This window comes from Liolophura sinensis, chromosome 10, assembly GCF_032854445.1.
Source record: "Liolophura sinensis isolate JHLJ2023 chromosome 10, CUHK_Ljap_v2, whole genome shotgun sequence".
Taxonomy (NCBI): domain Eukaryota; kingdom Metazoa; phylum Mollusca; class Polyplacophora; order Chitonida; family Chitonidae; genus Liolophura; species Liolophura sinensis.
Genome location: NC_088304.1, coordinates 17,630,716 through 17,655,400, shown reverse-complemented (window position 1 = coordinate 17,655,400; position 24,685 = coordinate 17,630,716). Strand labels below are relative to the sequence as shown.

General features: G+C 40.4%; 1 protein-coding gene across 2 annotated transcripts in view; it reads left to right on the top strand.

Moving 5' to 3' along the window:
* The first annotated feature begins 1,499 nt into the window (after positions 1-1,499).
* The window catches only part of LOC135476117 (active breakpoint cluster region-related protein-like), a 57,657-nt gene continuing 34,471 nt past the window's right edge, over positions 1,500-24,685 (top strand). Inside the window, exons 1-2 of one of the 2 annotated variants that reach the window (XM_064756021.1) lie at positions 1,500-1,634; positions 21,275-23,662. In XM_064756021.1, the coding sequence (XP_064612091.1) occupies positions 21,448-23,662 (2,215 nt within the window). In that variant the 5' untranslated portion in view covers positions 1,500-1,634; positions 21,275-21,447. Of the gene's footprint in view, positions 1,635-15,113; positions 15,441-21,274; positions 23,663-24,685 lie in introns of those variants that run through there. The other variant, XM_064756020.1, reaches the window with a different exon arrangement.

Sequence of the window (24,685 nt, the reverse complement as noted above, 5' to 3'; positions counted from 1 at the left end):
ATAACATGTATATACAACCGTACACAACTCCAGATAGTACACGTCCAATAACCATGTCCTTTTCCTTACATACCTCTCACATGACACGAATGACTATACTGCAGGCAGGACAAAACCAGAGCAGCGGCGAATGTGTGACAGTTGGCCAAAGCGGGGAAACAATGGCCTCCGCTTTTATTCTAAATGTTCAGTAGTAGCAATTTACATACCCTCCTCTCCCCGCCTCACAACACCCCCCCCCCCCCCCCCCACCAACACCTAACTGCTCCCCACCACAGTAGCCAAAACAATTTAATTTGTTAAAATATGCACCTAGTGATGTTAATAGCAAATGGTCAAAATGCTTTGTAGTATTTAAATTTAAATAAACAATTGTCTGAATGAACATTTCAAGGGCATCAGGCCTCAGCCAATCGCTGATCAAAAACACCTGTCTTTAGGTTGGTTAATATAAACCCAGCCAAACACGCATTTTATGTAGCCCATTATGTTGTGTATGTTTTCCATTACTGAAACGTGTACATAACTATAACACTCCGTATTTACTGGTTACGCTTCACAAAAAATCGCCCATTGTTGGTCATTTCCGTGCACCTGTCTATAACAATATCTCCATGGCTCTGTGTATGACTGTTCTCCTTGATTAAGATTGTGGATACACTGTAAAAAATAAGGTGCTAAAATGACAGAATAATGAGTGCTTCTGAGTGATCGATGAACAAGTTATGCTACTCTGGAAAAGCGAACATGTCAGTACTCGTTCTGTAAATAAAATGGACACCAGAGGCACACAATTAAGGTGGAGGTACATAAAGGTGATATCTGCAAGGTGCAAATCTGGTACATTTACTGCGTACCTGTGATGCACGTCTTGTGTATTTTTTGTACACAATTTCTTCAAAAAGAGGATTACAACGAGCTATATTAGGTAGTATATGATATTGCAATAAAATATTTCTTTTGGTCTACCGGACTGTTGTATTGTCCTTAACGCAATAATGTGATACAATAACATAATATATCCTAGCATCTCTCAGAAAAATAACATTATATTATAAAATTAACAGAACTGTTTTAACAGTGTAGCGCATGTCTATAAACTACAATATGAACAGTATCTACCGTCATCACTCGCGCTGCCTTACGTTATCCTCACATAAGGGTGTATGTCCGGCAAGCGTCTGTAACTCTGGATCATATTCTGTAGGCTATGGGTCATTTCTTATTCTGGGTCACGTTTTCCTGAAGTCTAGCGAGTTTGACATTCATCGCACACTGGTAAGACTGACTGCAGTTTGAGTTGTCACGACTGCTTGTCTCGCGTCGCTGAGCATAAGTCTTTGGCATTCATTTCAATCAGGTCAGCGCTGGGTTGATTAAGCTGATGTAAATGTTATTTAAAATACCATATCTCTGACGCTGGGCAGAATCATTTGCCGAGCTTGGCTGAGGACCGTCACTGTTTTGGATCGCCTGTGTAAATTGTCTGTCTGTGTACGTGAAGCAGATAGAGTCAATATTAACCAATGGAAAAATGTACTCTTGATATTTAGCTTACCGTGGCGTATATACTTGTACCATAAGACTGCGGGACTTCGTAAACACTTACCGGGATTTACACAGAACCTTTAAAGGTAAGTGATGCTTCATGCAGTATAACCCGAGTGGATACATGTGTGCGCTGCAATATCTCCTGTATTAAGTCATGTAAACAATGTTTAAATTGAAGCAGGCGTGCACGTGTTGTTGTAATGTGAAGACGCGCATACCACCTGATGTAATACAATGCGACATGTATACTGTTTGAGCAGATATATATTTAGACCTACCGTATGAAGTCACTGTTAAGGTGGTGCCGTCTAGATCGTGGTGTCCAACTGAACGCAACGTACTATATTAATACAGCTATTCATTTCAAGTGTTGCATCCCGAAAGTGATACCCGAATGTATCATTAAATTCATTTACACTATGCACAGTGTTCAAATTTATCCAAACGTGCACCCTGACGTGTTGATCCATGGATAAAATTGATAACAAAGCTTGTTTTTGAAATTGATACCTACATGTTACCCTGTTACCTTCTAAAAAATACCTCAACGTAGAGTTCAAACAGAGATTACAATTTAATGTTCAAATTGATAAACACGCATTCTGTTCAAACTTATGTTTAGAGGTACTGGTCAAACTGTTACATGAAACTTCAAACTGATACATACGTGTACTGTTCAAACATGCAAACATGCAAAAAGCCATTGTTCATGTGGTGCACATGTGTTTTTGATGAAATTTGTGCATACAGGTACTATTCAAATTGATGCACACGCGTAAATATTTTCAAACTGATACATACGCCTACCATTCAAACTGATACATACGCCTGCCATTCAAACTGATGCATACGTCTACCATTTAAAATGATACATACGTCTACCATTCAAAATGATACATACGCCTACCATTCAAACCGATGCATACACCTACCATTCAGACTATCATTCAGACTGATACATACGCCTACCATTCAAACTGATACATACGCCTGCCATTCAAACTGATGCATACGTCTACCATTTAAAATGATACATACGTCTACCATTCAAAATGATACATACGCCTACCATTCAAACCGATGCATACACTAATACATACTAATACATACCCCTACCTGTCAAATTCATACAGACGCCTACCATTTAAAATGATACCTATGTCTACCATTCAAATTGATACATACGCCTACCATTCAAACCGATGCATACACCTACCATTCAGACTGATACATACGCCTACAATTCAAACTGATACATACGTCTACCATTCAAACTGATACATACGCCTACCATTCAACTGATACATACACCTACCATTCAGACTGATACATACGCCTGCCATTCAAACTGATACATACGCCTGCCATTCAAAATGATACATACGTCTACCATTCAAAATGATATGTACACCTACCATTCAAATTGATACATACGCCTACCATTTAAAATGATACATACACCTACCATTCAAATTGATACATACGTCTACCATTCAAACCGATGCATACACCTACCATTCAGACTGATACATACGTCTACCATTCAAACTGATACATAGGCCTGCCATTCAAAATGATACATACGTCTTCCATTCAAACTGATACATACACCTACCATTCAAATTCATACATACGCCTACCATTTAAAATGATACATACGTCTACCATTCAAATTGATACATGCGCCTACCATTCAAACCGATGCATACACCTACCATTCAAACTGATACATACGTCTACCATTCAAACTGATACATACGCCTGCCATTCATACTGATGCATACGTCTACCATTTAAAATGATACATACGTCTACCATTCAAACTGATACATACGCCTGCCATTCATACTGATGCATACGTCTACCATTTAAAATGATACATATGTCTACCATTCAAACTGATACATACGTCTACCATTCAAACCGATGCACACACATACCATTCAAACTAATACATACGTCTGCCTTTCAAACTAATAGGTACACTGTTTAACCGTATAGATTACTGTTCACACCTATACTTACATGTTCTCTTCAAAGTTACATACATATACGTCCTGTGGTACATACACGACGTACAAATTTATACATACACGTACACTTCGAATGGACAGATTATAAATACTGCTTAAACTTATACATAGACGTATACTCTTTAGGCTTATCCACACGTGTACATGTACACACGATATTTGGACTCCTTGTGCAATTCACACCGCAGTAGGTATAGTATAGTTATGCTATAAGTTACGGCACATTAAATGAACAGGTCGTTCACTGTTAGGATAGTACGTTGTTGTATTCTGAGCGTCATGTCACATCATGTACATCGTATGACTCGCCTGGAGTCTAGGCGTCATCAATACACAAATGAACGATGTAGGTCTTTGTTTACATTTAATAAATGGATGCTAACTGCTCGCTGTAGGTAATGAAATACCGTCTGGTTCACAAGGGTATCCCCTGGAGCTGTTTATAGATACACTGTACACGTAGATATATAGCAAGATTTTTATCAGCGTTATGATGAATGGTTTATTTTGTACATGTATTACCATATTGCCGCACATTTTTGCGTTTCGGCTATTCGATATTGTCATATAGATAGCATGATTACTGAATATATTTAGTTGTTGAGATCTGAGGCCAAACATCACAGATTTTTTATATGCTGCATTTTGAAATCAAACTGACCGCCGTAGTCCGCGTTGTGCATTGATACCGTATCGCATTTGTGCGTTGTGAGGTTATGCTTTATTGTTATCAATGTATAACATTATTTTAGTCTAGTAATTAGCAGTATAAGGTCATGGCTGATTTGTTTTGCAATTGAAGAAGCTCTAGTATAAAAGGACAAGGCCAGCACATAAATTAGAAGGAATTAATTTCATCTCAATTACCAGGTACAGAGAAAACACATGTAAATTTAAGTCTTAGGCTTACACGAAGGTTTGAATCGGGCGTGGTCACGCAGAAGCTAACGGCAGAATCACTTCATTGTGAAAGGCGGTTTTTGTCACAGTGGTTTTAAATGCTGGCCTTTCAACTGAGATGTTCGATCCCAGCCTCAGAAACAGTATCATTGAGGTGAAATTTGTTCTTTTCAAGTAAATAAATAAAATAATATGTAAATAAGTATTCAGGGTAGAAATGGGAAGAGAGTAAATGCACTGCTAAAGTTAGCATACACGGGAGCTTAAGATCCATTCTAACTCGCTGTTCAACTTGAGTTGTGCTTACGTGTGTGCCGCTTCAGTCGTAATGACATTTTGCAATACGACCATTAAAGTTGAGTGGAGTCGACTCTCGCGTATACTGAACTCAAGGAAGTAGTCGCAAAACCGGAATGATCGTCTGAATACGGTCATTGTTGTAGTGTAGAAGGGAAATACAGCAGACATTACGTGGAGAAAAGGCAAATAAATAGTTCTTAGCTATTGATAACTTCACGAAGTTAACACAGGAATAGCCTCCTTGCGACTGGGTGTGATATATACCCCTTTATTCAGCGATGTTCATTACCCGGCCTCTGGTAATTGTATCATCGATGTGATAACCGTGGGCAAACTGCAATTTCCCAGTGCTCTACCCGTGTTCAAGAGGTTTATACCTCTGTCCATGTGCCAGGGGTTTATACCTCTTCCGGTATGCCAGTGGCTCCGCGGCTCAGTCGGTTAGCGCGCTAGCGCAGCCTAATGACCCAGAAGCCTCTCACCAATGCAGTCGCTGTGAGTTCAAATCCAGCTCATGCTGGCTTCCTCTCCGGCCGTAAGTGGGAAGGCCTGACAGCAACCTGCGGATGGTCGTAGGTTTCCCCCGGGCTCTGCCCGATTTCCTCCCACCATAATACTGGCCGCCGTCGTATAATTGAAATATTCTTGAGTACGGAGTAAAACACCAATCAAATAAAATAAATAAATAAATTATGCCATGTGTTTATGCAGAGGATTATACCACTTCCCGTGTTCCAGGGGTTTATAAATCTGCCCGTGTGCAAAGGGTTTACACACCTGCTCGTGTGCCAGGGGTTTATACCGCTGTCTGTGTGCCAGGGGTTTTTACCTCTGCCAATGTATCAGGTGTTTTACCTCTACCAGTGTGCCAGAGGTTTATACCTCTGCCCGTGTACCATGGGTTTATGCTTCTGCCCGTGTGCCAGGGGTTTATACCTCTGTCCATGTGCCAGGGGTTTATACCTCTTCCCGTGTGGCAGAGGTTTATACTTCTGCCCGTGTACCATGGGTTTATGCTTCTGCCCGTGTACCAGGGGTTGATACCTCTTCCCGTGTGCCAGGGGTTTATACTTCTGCCCGTGTTCCAGGGATTTATACCTTTGTCCATGTGCCAGTGGTTTATACCGCTGTCCGTGGGCCAGGGCTTTATGCACCCAACGGCGTTTTACACTGGCATTTAATGCACATAACCATCTAGTCATCAGATTCACAACGAAACGGCTCAAATATTCCTATGGCACATTCACACGAAGTAGCAACATATATCTGGTTGAAAGCCAGAAGGGGATATTATAATCTGACAAAGCAGCAAGCAGGTCATATAAACCCTAAAGATCCCCTTGTACTAAACAGAGAATTTCAGCATATGCTAAATTCACTACCAGCTTGAATTTTGAGATAATACTGGATTTTCCAACATGACGATTTGCAAGTGTACCCTGCGTCTTGGTAGAATCATATCACATCTGCATACTGTGCGTTAAAATATAATGCATTGTGATATGTCCCATCTGCATACAGCACATCAAATCGTGAATACATGTGTGTGTCGTGCATGGAGAAGTATACCGGAAAGCGAAACACTGGACATAAACATGCATGGAGAAGTATAACGGAGAGCGAAACACTGCACATAAACATGTATGGAGAAGTATACCGGAGAGCGAAACACTGGACATAAACATGCATAAAGAAGTATACTGGAGAGCGAAACACTGGACACTAACATGCATAAAGAAGTACACTGGAGAGCGAAACACTGGACATAAACATGTATGGAGAAGTATACCGGATAGGGAAACACTGGACATAAACATGCATGGAGAAGTATACCGGAGAGCGAAACACTGGACATAAACATGCATGGAGAAGTATACCAGAGAGTGAAACACTGGACATAAACATGCATGGAGAAGTATACCAGAGAGTGAAACACTGGACATAAACATGCATGGAGAAGTATACCGCAGAGAGAAACACTGGATATAAAGATGCATGGAGAAGTATACCGGATAGGGAAACACTGGACATAAACATGCATGGAGAAGTATACCAGAGAGTGAAACACTGGACATAAACATGCATGGAGAAGTATACCAGAGAGTGAAACACTGGACATAAACATGCATGGAGAAGTATACCGCAGAGAGAAACACTGGATATAAAGATGCATGGAGAAGTATACCGGATAGGGAAACACTGGACATAAACATGCATGGAGAAGTATACCAGAGAGCGAAACACTGGACATAAACATGCATGGAGAAGTATACCGGAGAGCGAAACACTGGACATAAACATGCATGGAGAAGTATACCAGAGAGTGAAACACTGGACATAAACATGCATGGAGAAGTATACCGGAGAGCGAAACACTGGACATAAACATGCATGGAGAAGTATACCAGAGAGCGAAACACTGCACATAAACATGCATGGAGAAGTATACCAGAGAGTGAAACACTGGACATAAAAATGCATGGAGAAGTATACCGCAGAGAGAAACACTGGATATAAAGATGCATGGAGAAGTATACCGGAGAGCGAAACACTGCACATAAAGATGCATGGAGAAGTATACCAGAGAGTGAAACACTGGACATAAACATGCATGGAGAAGTATACCGGAGAGCGAAACACTGGACATAAAAATGCATGGAGAAGTATACCGAAGAGCGAAACACTGGACATAAACCTGCACTGAGAAGTATACCGGAGAGCAAAACACTGGACATAAAAATGCATAGCCTCCGACACGCAAAGTGTATCTGAAAAAATACATGTACTGAAAGTTAACGAGTCTGAAAAAAAGACTATAGCGTGCTAGGTTACAGAAACCATGTAGATGCGCTATTTCTGGACTTCTGTACGGGAAATGAGGGAGGACACGCACTCTTCACGGTTGTAATTCAGGACAATTTACGACTGCATCTAACTGAGCACGCCCTAATTGATAATAAAAGTGGCATGTCAAAATGAATAACTTACCGGTTGAAATAATGCAGAGATATTATAAGGAATGTCGTCTGGAAATAACTTGTCAATTGAGAAAGTACAATATACTGATACTCCGCAATGGAATTACTTCATCGTTAAGCGTGTCAAGTGTCATGAAAATGAAACTTGTATTATTATTTTCGTCTCCATTGCCTCTGTTAGGTTTTATTTTCTCTTGTATTTCCGTTGCTCAGTCCGCATTTGGTTTTTGTCTGCTATATTTTAAATGTTTACGTAACAGATTGTGACACGATATTGCTATGCAGAATATCGATAACACTCGTTGGATAACTTAGATCTCTTCACAAAGCGACGTGTTTGCCACGCGAGATGTTATGAAGTAAAGGCCCAGACAAGGCTCTTCACAAAATGCCGACACGAAATATGTATGTTTTCAACCGTTCCTAGATGTTCTCGTAAGTAAAAAAAATCACGTTATACATGTATTTCTAGTCATCCAATTTAATTTTGCCAAACACAAAGAGATGCATGATCTTTTTTATGCGAGGTGGAAGAATATAAACCTAATCGTATGGATTTGTCGCAACATTAGGGCTGAGTCACAACATAATATTCACCAATTATTCACGTGTCTACATGATTTGAATAATATATTTGTGTGACACATGTGCCCAATGCAGACATTGCACATTCCTTTCCCCTATCTGATGCATTTGACCTCTTGTAAACAAGGCGTGTCTCTATGTGTTATTTAATTCCAGGGCATCAATGTCTTAGAAAATGATTTCGTTCATCAATATAAAAAGTGATCCCAATATAATATGTTCTATCTATGAAAGTTAAGAAGTGAAAGAGTCAATAACCTTCACTGGTAGCTTCAGTGACCGCTTCCAACAGTAGACACAGCCAGCAATTGCTGCTGTGGAATGATTTTTATATGCAGTATCAGCGTTGCATGCTCACCCAAGCGTGGGTATGTTTCTAAACGGAGTAAAATTGGGCTTCGAAAAGAAAGGTTTGTTAGTCCTTTTGTCTGAGTGCATATCTACAATCCGAAATAAAATGAGAATATTGAGCAGGTCACATGTCTGGGAAACATTAAACCTACTATTTAAAGTCAAACACTCCGGCCGCACATGGGAAGGTCTTCCAGCAACCTGCGGATGGTCGTGGGTTTCCCCCGGGCTGTGCCCGGTTTCCTCCCACCATAGTGCTGGCCACCGTCGTATAAGTGAAATATTCTTGAGTACGGCGTAAAACACCAATCAAATAAATAAATAAATAAATAAATAAAGACAAACATTTAAAGAGTTATCGGTAATGGAAAACATAAGCCGTTATTTTAAGGGTACGTTATTGAGAGGAGCGTCAGCGATCATCGAATAATTACATACAAATCAACCAATTTTTCCCACCAATCACAATATTTCTGAACATGTACCCACTGTTTTTTTATTCCATTTTCATTTTCTTAGCGCACCACGATCCATTTACCGATCCCACAACGCTATACTGCTTTGTTAAGCATGCGCAGTTGTTTCGGATATTGGTCATATGGACACGGACCGGAAATATGCACTTAACGGCTAATGACTGATATGTCAATACCGGATGCGAAAGCTCTGTCCATCGGATATTTTAACACTGGCGGAGGAGGCTTCAGTACTGCTTCTTTGTTTGTTTGTTTCTTTGTACCGGCCACGACAACACAGTTGATAGAGCGGTAGATCCAGGGTCAATCCTGGGTCCAGTCACACCTAAGACTCTAAAAGAGGAAGTTGTAGCTTCCTCCCTTGGCGTTCAGCATGAAGGGGGATAGTGCAACGACTGGTTGATCCGTATCAGTATAATGGCTTGGGCGCGGCGGTTTACTTGACTTCCATAAGGCGTCTCAGTGAAGCAGCACTAGATAAAAGAGCTGTGGAAATCCGTCCTGCAACAAGGAGGCACATTACATGCACTTTAATGATTCCTTCGTCGTCATATGACTGAAAAATTGTTGAGTACGACGTTTAACCCCAAGCACTCACTCACTCTTTCTTTGTACCTCGATGACGTTTCGTACATCTTAATATAAAACACGTGTCCAGCTTGGACCGAAGGGAACTCACATCGTATTGTTTGTACCGTTATCTTGATTATGTATCACAAGGAAGACACTAGACACGACAATCCTTCCGATGTCACCTAATTTACACGACTGTAAGCTCTCATCCAGTGTACATTACGATAGTTTCAGTATATCCCGAATTACATGTAAGGCGTGTGGGAACAGTAAGCAGTAGGTCCACTACAATTACATATACATAGCTTCAACATGTATAGAACGATAAAAAAAAATGGAATAAACTTGTCATCTATACCTCTATCAATGTGCCTATTTATTGCGAATTGCATGGATGTTGACCTTTCTTAAATTAGAATAGGAAGACGTAACCAACGAGCAATGGTCCTATAAGTTGACGTATAGTCGTTTGGCATGACAAAGGTAGCCCTGTGAACGGAGGAAGTACAGGTCATGATGCTCTTCAGGGGACATAACAGGCCTCTTTGTTTGCTGGCTCTGATGGTTTGTGGTTTATGACTAACTAACACACCTTGGATAACTATAAGTGTATGTGATCAGTGGGAGTGATACTAATACACCACCAGAATAAAAGCCTGCATGGTCAATGGCCACTCTACATGTGCCATGCAGAGATGTCTGCGCATATGATGTGGACAAAGTGAACTTGCTGAAGGCCTAGTGCCCTAATATGAGCATGTAAGTTTAAGAGCACTTTTGCGACCACTAACCCGCATGGACATGATGTATCCATGTACATAGGGTCCACACAAAACATCGGGTTATGGGTCTGCTAGTAGGGATGATGATGTTCGTAGATATTTTGTTCATAAAATGTTGAAGAAGATCCATAGTACATGAAGTATTATTGACGTTTTGCGCATTCGTGTCTATCGGAATTACGCCACCGAAACATAGGAACAGGTGATGTTAATTAGCTTTTTTACTTATTTCTGAACGCCATGCTCAAGAATTGTTCACAGTTGATGGCCATTATTGTTTTTTACTTATTGTTTTCATAAACAGGAGAATTTGGAGTAAACCACCCACAAGTACCTGACAAATCTCCTGATTGAAGTCCGCATCCGAAACAACGACAGCTAAAAAAATAACGAGACCTCATTGGTCAATGGCCTGAGACGTGTGAAACGGATGTAAAAGTGGGGAAAACAAGTACTGCACGTCTACCCGCTGTTTGTATAAAGTTCCAAGCACGATGAAATCGTGTTTTATTTGGTATCACAAATATCCTGTTATTCAGTCATTTTATTTCTATCACATATATGCACATTTCCCATACGCAGTGTGGGTAACTCCGAACACAAATAGTTGATAGAGCACATGAGGAGTATATTTATAAATACACCGGGCAGAATTTTTTTCTCATCCAGAATTGAATAAACTATAATATATTTATCGCATACCGTTAATAAACATGCCGGTAACATACAGGTTATGTACACAAACGCCCAGCACACCGTAAACCTTTAAATCGCGGTATTCTAGGTAAAACAGCGTATGTAGCCTCTTTTTTTGTCCGGTGTTTTAGTTGTGGCTTGCCTGAGAAACGTTGGTTGACACTAAAACAATGTGACACGTCACGAATCGAAGTCCGCTAAGCACTTGCTGATTAATTAGTGCGCCTAATGTTCGGTGATTTTTTTTTGATTACTCCTCATTGCAAGGGTAAATCTGAGATGAATATTCATTACCTTGATAATGACATACGAAATGAATTCATCCAGCAGGTAATGCGGCATTCTCTGCTCTCCTTTATCACAACCACATCTGACCCACTGACTACATGACAATTAGGTATATTTATATCTTACCACCTGCCTTTAATTACCCCATTTGCTGCCTGACCTGGCTTACGTACTGTATAGATGTTTACGGTTATTTTAGACACTGTTGACCGACGCGATGTATAGTTTTTGTTTCTCGGTTATGACGATATAGATGTAGCATGTCCAGGGGACCTATTCATGACGTCAGTGGACATATAGCATATCTGGTGGCCAGGATTCACGACGTCAGGGGACGTATAGCGTATCTGGTGGCCAAGATTCACGACGTCAGCGGACGTATAGCAGATATTTGGTGGCCAGGATTCACGACGTCAGGGGACGTATAGCATATCTGGTGGCCAGGATTCACGACGTCAGCGGACGTATAGCATATTTGGTGGCCAGGACTCACGACGTCAGTGGACGTACATGTAGCATATCTGTCTAGCGCGATTTGTCTTCACTACTGGAAGCATGGCTCGACTTTACCACTGAACCCTTATCTTCAATTTATCACTGATCACCTAATTTGACTTTCCCACTTACACCTAACTTGACCTTAATACTGAACAAAATTCATTTTACCACTGACTACATTGTGTTAAGCTCGTGAATGGTTCGTCTTTTGGACGTGCATTTTCCTACAGTTGAAAATGAGAAAGAGTTTATGTCATCTTTTCTAACGAACGCTTAGGATATAGTATCATTACTTTTGTGTTTTTGGGCTGAAACGTGCAGACATAAGTTATGCCATTTGTAATCGAAATTTCGCAATTCATTTCTCAAGTCATGATCGGTGCAATTCTCCAGCCGCCTGAGATCTACTGTCACAGTGCACGCGGATGTCGACTAGTACATGAATCTGTTAGTCATTGGTCAGTACCTGGGTCGTGCATGTAGGTGAACATGTCAAGACCAAAATCAATATCAAAAACTGTGGGAATTTCATTGGTGTTTCACCATTTGGGTTTTGCTCCAGAAATTTGGTTTGATTCGTAAATGAGTAGAAAAACCATGTTTATTTTGGCCTATAATATTTCATACAATTGAATCATGTTTCTGGTTGATTTTAATTTAAGTAAAATTAGCATTCGTTCTTTACAATTTTTGATTTTCAAGAGATGTAACCCCTGGCTATATAGGCTACATCGACTAGAATAGCTTTGTGCAAAAGACAGATATCCTTACGTTTAGGCTACATTGACTAGAATAGCACTGTGCAAAAGACAGGCATTCTTACGTTTAGGCTACATCGACTAGAATAGCTCTGTGCAAAAGACAGGCATCCTTCCTAACGCATGCAAATGTACCTCTTTTTCACTTAATTCGTTTTAAAATGTCTCTGCTAAAGTGAAACAATTAATCTGAAATTAACTGAAGCTGTGTCGTGACGGAGATGTTCAGGTCATGTTAAAGGTTTAGCCTAAAATTAAACAGAAAAAAACTCGTAGGAAAAGTGGTCACGTGATGTGGCAAAGAGAGGACGACTTTCGTGTAATGGAGGGATAAAATGGCGTATAGTCTTTACCACGCAGGTGTATAGCTTTCTAGCTTTTCTTAGTTTACCACACATATATTTAACCTTAGCTCTTCTGTAAAATTCTCTATTTTGTAGCCTGTCGGGTACACACTGGTTAACAGTCTCTGTCACGCAGGTAGATAACATAATTTTACACTGTGTGATATCTGTCAGGGTGATTTGGTTCGTAGTCTTTCATACAGGTAGATAAGGTGACTTCGTTTATAGCCGGGGCCTCAAGGGCTCAGTTGGTTAGGGCGCTAACACAGCGTAATGACCCAGGAGTCTCTCACCAATGCGGTCGCTCCGACCTTCTCCGGCCGTACGTGGGAAGGTCTTCCAGCAACCTGCGGGTGGGTTTCTTGAGAACGGCGTAAAACACCTATCAAATCAATATCAAATCAAATCGTTTACAGCCTATGTCACTCGAGTAGACAAAGTGACTTGGTTTGTAGTCTTTGCCACATTGGTGGGAAACTTTGCTTGATATATAGCCTCTGTTACAGTTAACTATAGTCTGTCACAAGTAACTATTGTCTGTCACAGGTAACTTTTCCACTTTCATTTTTAATACCGAAACCTGAAAACGTAACGTTTATCTCACCTTTCATAATGATTGCTTAGACTTGAGCCGGACATGCAGCATACATGTTATGTCACACGTATTGCACAAAGCATTTCTCAGAAATCATGATCCGTGGAATTTTCCAGTAGCCTCGGATTTATTGAATCCGAGTTCAGGTGGATGGCGGTAAGTACATCTGTCATTGGTCAGTACTTGAGTCGTACCTTTGTTTATCTGAGCCGCTTTGGGTGTTTGATATGTCTTGATAGGAAACTACTTGGTTTATCGTCTGTCACACAGGTAGATAACCTAACTCCGTTTACAGGTTTTGTCACAGGACGATAGCGTGACTTGATTTATAGTCTCTACAGCAGGTACATGCAGATAGCGTGATTTGATTTATAGACTCTGTCACATAGGTGTGGGTTTTAGTCCCTGTCACGGAGGGAGATAACACTTGATTTATAGGTTATGTCTCACAAGTACACAACTTGACTTGTTTACAGTCTATCGCACGAGTAAAAATTGGTTTCTAGTGCCATTTTTGATTTCTACACAGATATATACATGACCTGGTTTATAGTCTGTGTCACGCAGGTATATAACGTTACTTGGCTTATAGTCTGTGTCAAACAGGTATATACTTGACCTGGCTTATAGTCTGTGTCACGCAGGTATATAACGTTACTTGGCTTATAGTCTGTGTCAAACAGGTACGCAATGTGACCTGGCTTATAGTCTGTGTCACACAGGTATATACTTGACCTGGCTTATAGTCTGTGTCACAGAGGTATATAACGTGATTTGGCTTATAGCCTGTGTCACACGGGTACATAACGTGACTTGGCTTATCGTCTGTGTCACACAGGTATGTACGTTATTTTGCTTATAGTCTGTGTAACGCAGGTATTTAGGTGATTTGACTTATAATTTGTGTCACGAAAGTAGATAACTTGACTTGGTTATACATACCTTTGTATTTTTATTGATCAAGGGTTAAGAAAAAAAAAGAGCCCCGCTCTATTCACTCTGTAACAAAACTACAGGTAACGGCAATGATAATTATAGCTGTCAGTCCACCTGGTGACCGTCAGGACACCACTGAGGGATTACAGACGGTGTCACGTGATGACCAAAGTATACCTGTTCAATTACCCTACGGAATTTCAGCATGAATATTTACGTGGGCTCAGGTGTAGTAAAGGTATGAACAAGGTGATCCCAGGTGTGATTGTAACCGTTATCTCTGACGTATTGTCCTATATCCGGACCGATATAACTAGGTCTGACCGTTCACAAAGTAGGCCGTGGAGGAGAAAACACACCGGGGCTATCAATGACCCGGACTTTGACAGGGGATTTTAATATATGAATCAGTGTAGGTAAAACCAAGACAGCAAATACGGAATTTCCCTCCGTAAATTAGGTGTGAATACAGGATTTACATGTAGTAATCACCAAACAGAGTTAAATACCGCACCAAGGTTTTGTTATTGCCACAGAATAAGGGACGTTTACGTGCTGCTGTATTAACAATGCTGGGGAGTGACTGGGTGTGCTCAGATGCCCAGGTCTACTTAAGTCGGTGCCATCGACGAATGCATTGTTAACTCTCGGATACGGAATTACGGATAGAAGTGGATTCACTGTTTCCCGTGTGACTTATACATCAATATTATATAGAAGAAGGCAGGATAGATATACACGGGCTACACGAGTGCGGATTACGTATTATCGGACAGTACAATACAGAAGTGTGGCGGTAAGCCAGGCCTAATCTGGGTCCATTATACATATGTTTATATACACCTTTAACGTTCCTTATTTTTCTATCATTAATATAAGCTCTAAAGCTATATTTCGAAATTAGCGGATTAGCAGTTGTTTACATGTCATACTTACTACATTTTGCCATGACTCAAAACACAGGACCTAACACCCCATTCAGCGTGGTAACTAAATATAATATGGGATACAGAAGATAGATCATTACTTTCAGATAGCTGACCTGGAGCTAAAAAAAAGAGAGTAGAAAGTCAGCCATGGGTAGAGTAGTATGTACAGGTTTGTCTTAAATGCGTGGTTTCAGCAACCTGCGGATGGCCGTGGGTTTCCCAGAGCTCTGCCCGGTTTCCACCCACCATAATGCTGGCCGCTGTCGTATAAGTGAAACATTCTTGAGTACGGCGTAAAACAACAATCAAATAAACAAATAAATAAATAAATAAATAAATAAATGCGTGGTGCGGCCGCCGCAATGTTAAGTGAATGTCAGTATAGAAGTTCCATGCACTGGAATCTGTACACACCAGCAGAACACGTAGCATCCAAATACTTACACCTGTGCCACTGACAGTGGAAAGTGCGGTAGTGGCGTATCCACTGAGCGATGTTTGCTGTTGGCAAGTGCGGTAATGACGTACCCACTGATCGATATTACTGTTGGCAAGTGCGGTAGTGGCATATCCACCGACCGATATTAGCTATTACCAAGTGCGGTAGTGGCGTACCCACTAACCGATTTTGCTCTTGGCAAGTGCGGTAATGGCTTATCCACTGATCGATTTTGCTATTGGCAAATGCGGTAGTGGCGTATCCGCTGATCAATTTTGACTATAGCAAGTGCGATAGTGGTATATCCAAGGATCGATGTTGATCGATGCTATGGCTAGTTCGGCATTGATTGATTTTACTTCTAAAAATGGTGAACGTGTATGCCGTAGGCTATCTGCTGATCGACGTTTACGTTGGTGAAATCTGACAGTGCTATATCCACTCAGAGTGAATTAGATATTTTTTTATAAGCAATCCTTCAGATTCACAGTCAGTGTAATCTAATCTAGGGATCTAATGTAAAATCGCGTTTCTGGGAGTGACAGTTTGCTACCATGCAGCCTATAGCCTATTGCACTTGACATGGTTTTAATGTCACCATGTATCAGCGTCATGATATACAGAACGAAAGGTCAATATTTAAAACATACACCTGCCACAAACATGCGCGACAAAAAATGTGCTTTTTACCTTTTTTTCACGCATGGCCCAAATGTGTCACCTATACACATTCACGTATCTAGTCGATTTGACAGTTTTAAGTTGACTAAAATGTCACCGCGTGCTATCTGCATAACTACATACTTTATGTAACAATACACGTAATTCCTAACATATACATAATAGTAAAAGTAGTGTCTCAATAAATTAGCTACCGTATTAAACCACCACGCAGATATATATATATACACTGAGGTAATTTAACATGCGTGTGATCTACCTGGCTTAGACACATCTGTGTGATAAAGCGTGGCTTCTCGCATACTAAGGAGGCTATATTATAAATAGTTAGGGTGATGGATTATGGTTGGGTAGGGTTTCTTATATGGTATCCCTATCGCATTTGAACCCGTTTTGATAATGCAAAGAATGAGGAAATGGTGAAGGTTTTAATGACATGGTTTTAATGGAATTTATCACTAAACAGAAAAGCCAGTTATATAGATTAATGCAAATATAGTACACAGTATTCGCAAATGCAATTATTGTCAGGGCAACTTGAAGTTTGATATATTGTCCAACATGGAGACAGCATAGTTTGAGACAGCATGGTGAATACACCGTTTCCAGGGTTACTCGAAGTTAGGTATAGCATTACCCCTTGCAGTGCTCCATATATCTTTAGGCGTGGGTTCGAGTCTTCCTAGAGGTAGTATCTTCACAAATACAAACCAATTCTGAAAATGGTCATTGTCTTAACTTTGCGAGCCCAGTACATACAGCAATGTTATCACGGAGGAGCAAAGGCTTATCTGTGTTAACCCAGTGCGAATGTATTCACGTATGAACGAATCACAACTTTGTATATACACTAATTAGATTAATCAATAAGATTCTAATTCTCATTACAATGCGCACTGTAATATTTTCCTATAACTTCCTTCAAATGTATCATGTATGCCTACCTAGACGTAACTACGCCGTAGTACATGGGCCTTATCTATGCACATGAACTGACTCTATAATGTATTCAACATGTGCAATTACAACACTGACCAAGTAACATAATGGCATGTATAAGATATAATGTATCATGTATGCCTATCTAGACTGAACTACGCCGTAGTACATGGGCCTTATCTATGCACATGAACTGACTCTATAATGTATTCAACATGTGCAATTACAACACTGACCAAGTAACATAATGACATGTATAAGACATATGGCTCCAATGAAGCATGTTATAACACATTGTACCGAGCCGTGGGGAACACGTGTTCAGGATTAACACACTCTCTAAACTTAATTGACAATAAACGATACCCATGTAAAGCAAATGAAGGCCTATATATATAGTGACTCACGGGCCCTGCTGTCGCGTGTAAATATAATAATGAAACAAGCTTGCTAATAATATCTACAGTATAAGTGACATATAGGGTACAGCCCCCACGATGTATACGTGAACGTTCCTGTGCAGTGCATTTGCCTCCACCAAGCTGTGTAAGTATAAAAATACAGTTATGCCAGCTGAGAAAGCTCTGAATGTCACTCTGTATATACACATATTTGGGCACGAAGATTAATATTTGTTCATTGTCAGTATGTACACGTATGTCAGTATGTACACGTATGTCAGTATGTACACGTGTGTCAGTATGTACACGTACATGTATGTACATGTACTTTGTCATGAAAATTAATATTATACTTTAAATGTCGGTATGTTCAAGTATTGTACTGAAGTATTAAAATCAATATTGTGCAGTACTTTAAACAATTTTTACAGTTAGTCGTCAGGCATGTCAGTTACATGTACTGGTGTATTTTAAATGAATGAGATTGAAAACGTATATATACAGTTTTCACCTGTAACAATTGCTAACATGTTCTTATGTGTCTGACAGAATACCAGAGACCGATCAATAGTTCTCTTATTTGTGACGTGTTCTAAACTACAGTCAATCTTGTTTTACTGAAACATTCAGATTTCTGGATAACAGAAATCAGGTAAAGCCCAAGGTGAACGCTTATATATCATTATAATTTTGGAACGGTGGATTCATTCAATTTGCCAAAAACTTTGGATGGTGATAACATTTCGAAACATGAAGACTGTATGACATTTCAGGTTTGTCGAGAGAAAGCTAATTTCATTCTCCTCCCAGTTTATATGGCAGTAGTTACGCGCAGGGATATGCAATGGAGAATCATAAATTGATGCTGGAGTTAATTAACAAACCACCTGGCTTTCTCTTCAGCAAACAAGTAGTTTTCACCTTACTGTATCATGAACCACCCTAATTTTTTTAATTTCCCATTCGTCTTTTCTTTTTGCATATCTGAGCTTCTGTCTCAGATAAACAGATTGTTAATCGCTTGATGACGTAGAAGTCTACACTTAAACTATAACTACATTGTGCTTCAGTTCCTGTGTATCATTTTATAGTCATAGAATTATGACTACTGCACTATGAAAATCCATCACACTCTGTATTATAGGCAGAAAATTGGTTTACTTGTATATTTTTCTCTGTTATGAATTTATTTAAAGATGTTCTGTTTCATTGTATGCGTTAGTTATTGCCAGCTGCCACCCTTGGGCTCTGGTCTGGCTAATGTGAAAATAACAACACATGTTATAGAAACAATGATATGAGGTGAAATCAGAATCTGCCAATATAGCGGTGCATGCATGACATGCCTAACAACAAACAGGCACTGTTTTCAGTGGGTTCATGGTTTAAGAATGTAGACAATATTACATTACTATAAATAATTTGTGTTTATCAGTTTCATTGACTCATTCATTGAGTTTCATCCTACACCTGAGCATATATATCTGGCTGGGCATGACATCGTATGTACTTATAATGGCTTTATCCAATGTGCTATACTCTCACCTCGGCTGATCAGCCCTTGACCAATGGGGTTGCTGACTTTAACCAAGGTGCCTGGCAAAATGCCGGAGAGTAGTATTGGTCTACTCCGGTGACTCAGATCGGTGAACTAAATCAAAGTAGAAAAGGATTTTATGGCCATTGTCCTATCTCGTGTTGGATTAAATCACTCCTTTGTATCCGCTAGTATACAGCTGAAGCTCTGTGTAATTAATTTGTTTCCTTTCCGCTTGAAATGCGGATAAGCCAACATGGAGTGTTTCTGTGCTTGCATAAAATCGCTTGTTCAAATGTGCTATTGGGAGTTATCCCCCTTCAGTCTGCATAATCGTTACGGCCTCGTGACCTCACAGTTACTGCACACACATATCTGTAGGTCCAGCGCAGATACTTGTTGTAGCATCATATCTCTAGTCATTGGTGTATCAATCTTCAGACATTACATAAATAAAAATGCTATTTATGCATTCATGGAATAATTCAATGCTTGACGAGAATTTAAAGTTTTGAAAGGTGTTAACAGTGTACGAATTTTTCACTTCCAGGCCTACATGTAGTTAATTAGACGCGGATGGTGTAAATTGCTCGGATTAAACCACAGAACAATAATTCTTGACCCTAAGAACAATAAAATAAAGTATAGGTTGTTATGTAGCTGACAGACCTGAGGCTATTGACCACCGCGTAGGCCTAAGGGTATTTATAAGCCTGAGTAAGTGCGAATTCAAAAAATCAGTCATTGTTTTAATAACGAGTTTACTTTCGAGAGTATTACTCGTTCATCAGATTACTTGATTGGCGTGGATCAATTTATCGAAGAGGCCTATAATAGCGATGAGGTGAATTCGAAGACATGAGTCAAGGAAATATGCAAGCCCTAGAATACATTGGCTAATGCAGGGAAAGCACGTGTGTATAGAACACCAAAGTAGCACGTTGAAAAATTTATTAAAATTAAAAAGTATTAAAAATAAATCCAAAACCAAATTACAAAATAATACATTTACGAAGAAAACATAGTTCGTGTCGTGATCAAACATCACTGAGCAAAATTAATTTTGTTTGTGCGGCTATTTTTTATATGATGAGGATGAAATAAGGTGCGTACTTTGTTTGACCATTGTAATACATGAATACAGCTATATCGTCATTATGATGCTTACATATATATATATATATATATATATATATATATATATATATATATATATATAGGTATGTTTGTGCATGGGCGCTTAGGGAGTGTCATTTTAACTAAAGCTGAATGTGATTCGCAAAGATCTGAGGCAGGCTCAACTTGTTGATGTTGTTGTTTTTTTTTTCCATTCTTTCTTTCTTTCTTTTGTTTCTTTTTTTGAAGAGAGAGAGAGAGAGAGAGAGAGAGAGAGAGAGAGAATAACAAAACAAAAAGCTGATGTCAGTTTTCGAAAGTATTTCAGTTTTGCTAAACCAGTTAGGGGCCTAATTGCAATTAAGAAAGTGTCGCTTTTTTTAACGGACCTGCGGAAACTCTCAAACATTTACTGTCCCACTAAATATTATAACTTTCTTACATGTCGAAATTTTCTTCCGGTAGATATTAACCGTTTGTTCATACCTTGCAAACGCAATCACATTTATTTCGCAAGCAAGCATGTAGGCTAATCGATCAAAAGCCAACAATAATCTTACAGGGATATCCCTTTCTTTCTATTTATAGACGGAACACACCCACCCGTGACGTCACGGTCAAGCCTGTCACCAACTTGTGGCGAGAGAAAGCGAACTTCAAGTTCATAAAGTGTGTCTTCCCCGCACTGCTGGCTCGGCGGAATGTCGTGTTTTCTGTTTATATTCGTGTAAGCGATACTGCAACTGTGATTAACAATTCTAATGGATGTCCAGGCGAGCTTTGCCAAGCTTTGGAGGGAACGTTTTCCCGGCGAAAGCCCGCCATCTGTTTTCCATGTGGACGAAACAATGAATAACAATAATACTGACAAGCTCCCAACTTCCGGAGTCCGGCAGAGTCCGGATGCGTTTAGGCATGACGCTGCACAAGCGCTGCTTGACTGCGAGAAGAGAATAGAAATAATAGAAGCTGACCTCACTAGGCAGAAGTTTTTGAAAGATTACTTAGTAAAGTTTTTAGAGAGCGAGGTGTTCGTTTCGAACGGCTTGTCATATGCAGGTATTTCGGAGCTAAATCATCCAGGCGTGAATTTTCCAGACCCAGGAGAGGTAAAGGTCGGGGAGGTGTGTACCCGTGTTGTCCGGGGAAAGCGGTCCCGTATGACCAGCACGAACAATGTTACAGGTAACGAGAGCCACACATATTACAATCGCCCCTCAATCCGATACCACGGGAAGCGTATGGTGCCTCCTCCCCCTCCAGCAACAACAACAACAACCACAACAGCCAACAATACACGCGGTGTTACTATAAATAAAGCAGCTGTAAGTAAGTGTGAGAGCAGGACAGTGGGTTGCGTGGCGAGTGACTCACAGCCTCACTTAGAGAAACTCAGTGAAGCGGATAACAGTCAATCTGACAAGTCAACTCTTACTGACCCACCAGTTGCCATATACAACCATAAACAGCCTCCCGCTGTGAAACCAAAACCAAAACCTCCTCCTCTGCCCGTTCCTAAAAGACAACGACATCGGGAAGACCTGTCCAGTGATACAGCGGCGACTGAAGAACCTCGGATCGCTGACACAGTGAAGAAACAAACTCCAGCCGATGCTGTACAAACGTCAGTCAGTGGAACAGGCGGCTTAAATAGTTTGCACACGGCTGAAAATAGCTGTGTGGTCGCTGGCAAAGCAGGGCAGCCAGGCTTTGTGTCATCGAGCAGAGATCTAGGCCATGATTCACTTGGATTCACTCAAGGTAGACAAAAAGAAACGCGTCACACAGATTCAAGTGTTCAGATTGAACCGTCAAAAGGTACGCCCAGAACTGTGCTAAAGAAGTTTGGCTCAGCTGACAAGGCAGTTGATGTAAGCACACATAGTGGTAACAAAGGCTGTGTGACGAGAGATTCACCTGACCAAGACCCGTCAGGTGGCAGAATTTTACAACAGGCCGGTAAATCTGTGTCAGGTATACAGGTAGATGGACCTGTAAGCTCCCAAGCTGTTTCAACAGCTGATACAGTGAGTGACACTCAGGAGGACATCATGATTCGAAAATTAACCCACAAAACTTCGAGCAATTCGGAAAGTGTCACTGGTCTCAAATACAAAGCCAAAAACAATTATGAAATGGTGGAGTTACCAGACAATGTGTCACCTTGTATTAGTTCAGGGAGTGACTGTAAATTACTTGTCGGATCGCCCAAGGATGACCATTTTTATGAAAACAGTATTGTACACACACCTCTACCACCATTACCAGATGGGGTATCAGGAAATGGGGTTTCCAGTGTTGACGAGTCCACTAAGAGGATATCAACGGGACAAGAGTTTGAGGATACAGACCAAGCTGAGATTGAAGAAGAATCTCTATATGAGACTCTGGCTGTTGGCAAATCATTTCATGCTGCTCTGACAGCTGAGGATGAAAGTTTTGATAGCCTTAGCTTGTATTCAGATAACGAAACTGTACGCAGCGATGCCTCGGCAGATAGTGGGATGGAGTCAAAGGCCAGTGTGGAGAGCCACCCTCATCTGGTATCAGCAGAGCTTTCAAACAGCGTGGACACCACGGATCCTTATGCTGAATTGTACGCTACAGTATGCAAACTGAAACATGATTTGTCTCCTGAGGTAAGAGTGTCTGCAAAAGCTGATAGGACTGCTGCCAGTACCACCACCACAACATCACAACCGGAACAGAACACGCGCCAAAAACGAGTGCCTGAGACAAGATATGAATATGTTGACATTGCAGATTTCCAGACCCCTGACCCTAGTTACAACTCTCCAGGGAAGGTGAATGAACCTGAGCTCATTCAAGAGAAAACGCGACCGGCACCTGTCCCTCAGAGACATGATTACGAAGAATGTTTTCCCCCAGGGCTAGAGGAGCAGAGACAGTCCAGTGACGGCCAGGTTCCAGCTGAAGTGACCATCGGTCATCAGCATACTCCAGTTGTGTCAACAGGTAAGGCCATCCTCATCCTGTGTTTATTCCCATAACCTTCGCGCTGTACCAACAGGTAACGCCATACTTAAGTTTTATATATTCCTCTGACTCTAATTCTTCATGCTGTAAGCCTTTGTTTTTTACTGTATATTTTATTCTGTATGGTTAATACTTTATATCCAAATTCTCAAAATTCACATGGATGCTGGTTTAGTAAAGGTGAAGTAGATGTATCTTGTTAGGTGTGCATGGAGGGGTCTTTGAGGCCTAGCATGCCTAGTGGTTTAATAGCATGCTAGCACAGCCCAGTGACCCAGGAGTGCCTTTCACCAATGCAATCAACGCGAGTTCAAATCCAACTCATGAATGCTGGTTTCCTCGTCAGTTGTACATGAGAAGGTCTACTTGGGAACCTGTGGATGGTCATGGGCTATCCCAGTGCTCTGCCTGGCTTTCTTCCATCCCATTGCTGGCCGCCATCGTAAAGTAAAATACTCTTGGGTAGAGTGTAAAACTCCATTCAAATATATCATTTATAAATGAATACAGTAGCATGTACATGTACATGTATATTCATGATAGTTTACATACAGGTAGGTACACGTAAGTACAAGTACATGCATACCTCATTGTGTACATATGCATATTATCAGTCGTCAAGTTCTCATTATAATTTATTGATTCAGTTAGATCGTTATTTAAGAGTAGATTAGTAGTAGTGTTTTCTATATCCTGTGCTCATTAGTGTACTATGTACATGAAACGTCTTGAATTCATTCCAAATCGTTTTTCTTCATAACAAAATTGAAAGAAACAAAAATAAACGAACATGGACAGTGTACCTGAAAATGTACAGTTGGTGCGAACATTTACATTTACATGTGTAGTGTGGTACGTCTACAATGAAACATTTACATTAGACATGTGTAGTGTGGTACGTCTACAGTGAAACATTTACATGTGTAGTGTAGTATGTCTACAGTGAAACATTTACATTCGACATGTGTAGTGTGGTACGTCTACAGTGAAACATTTACATTA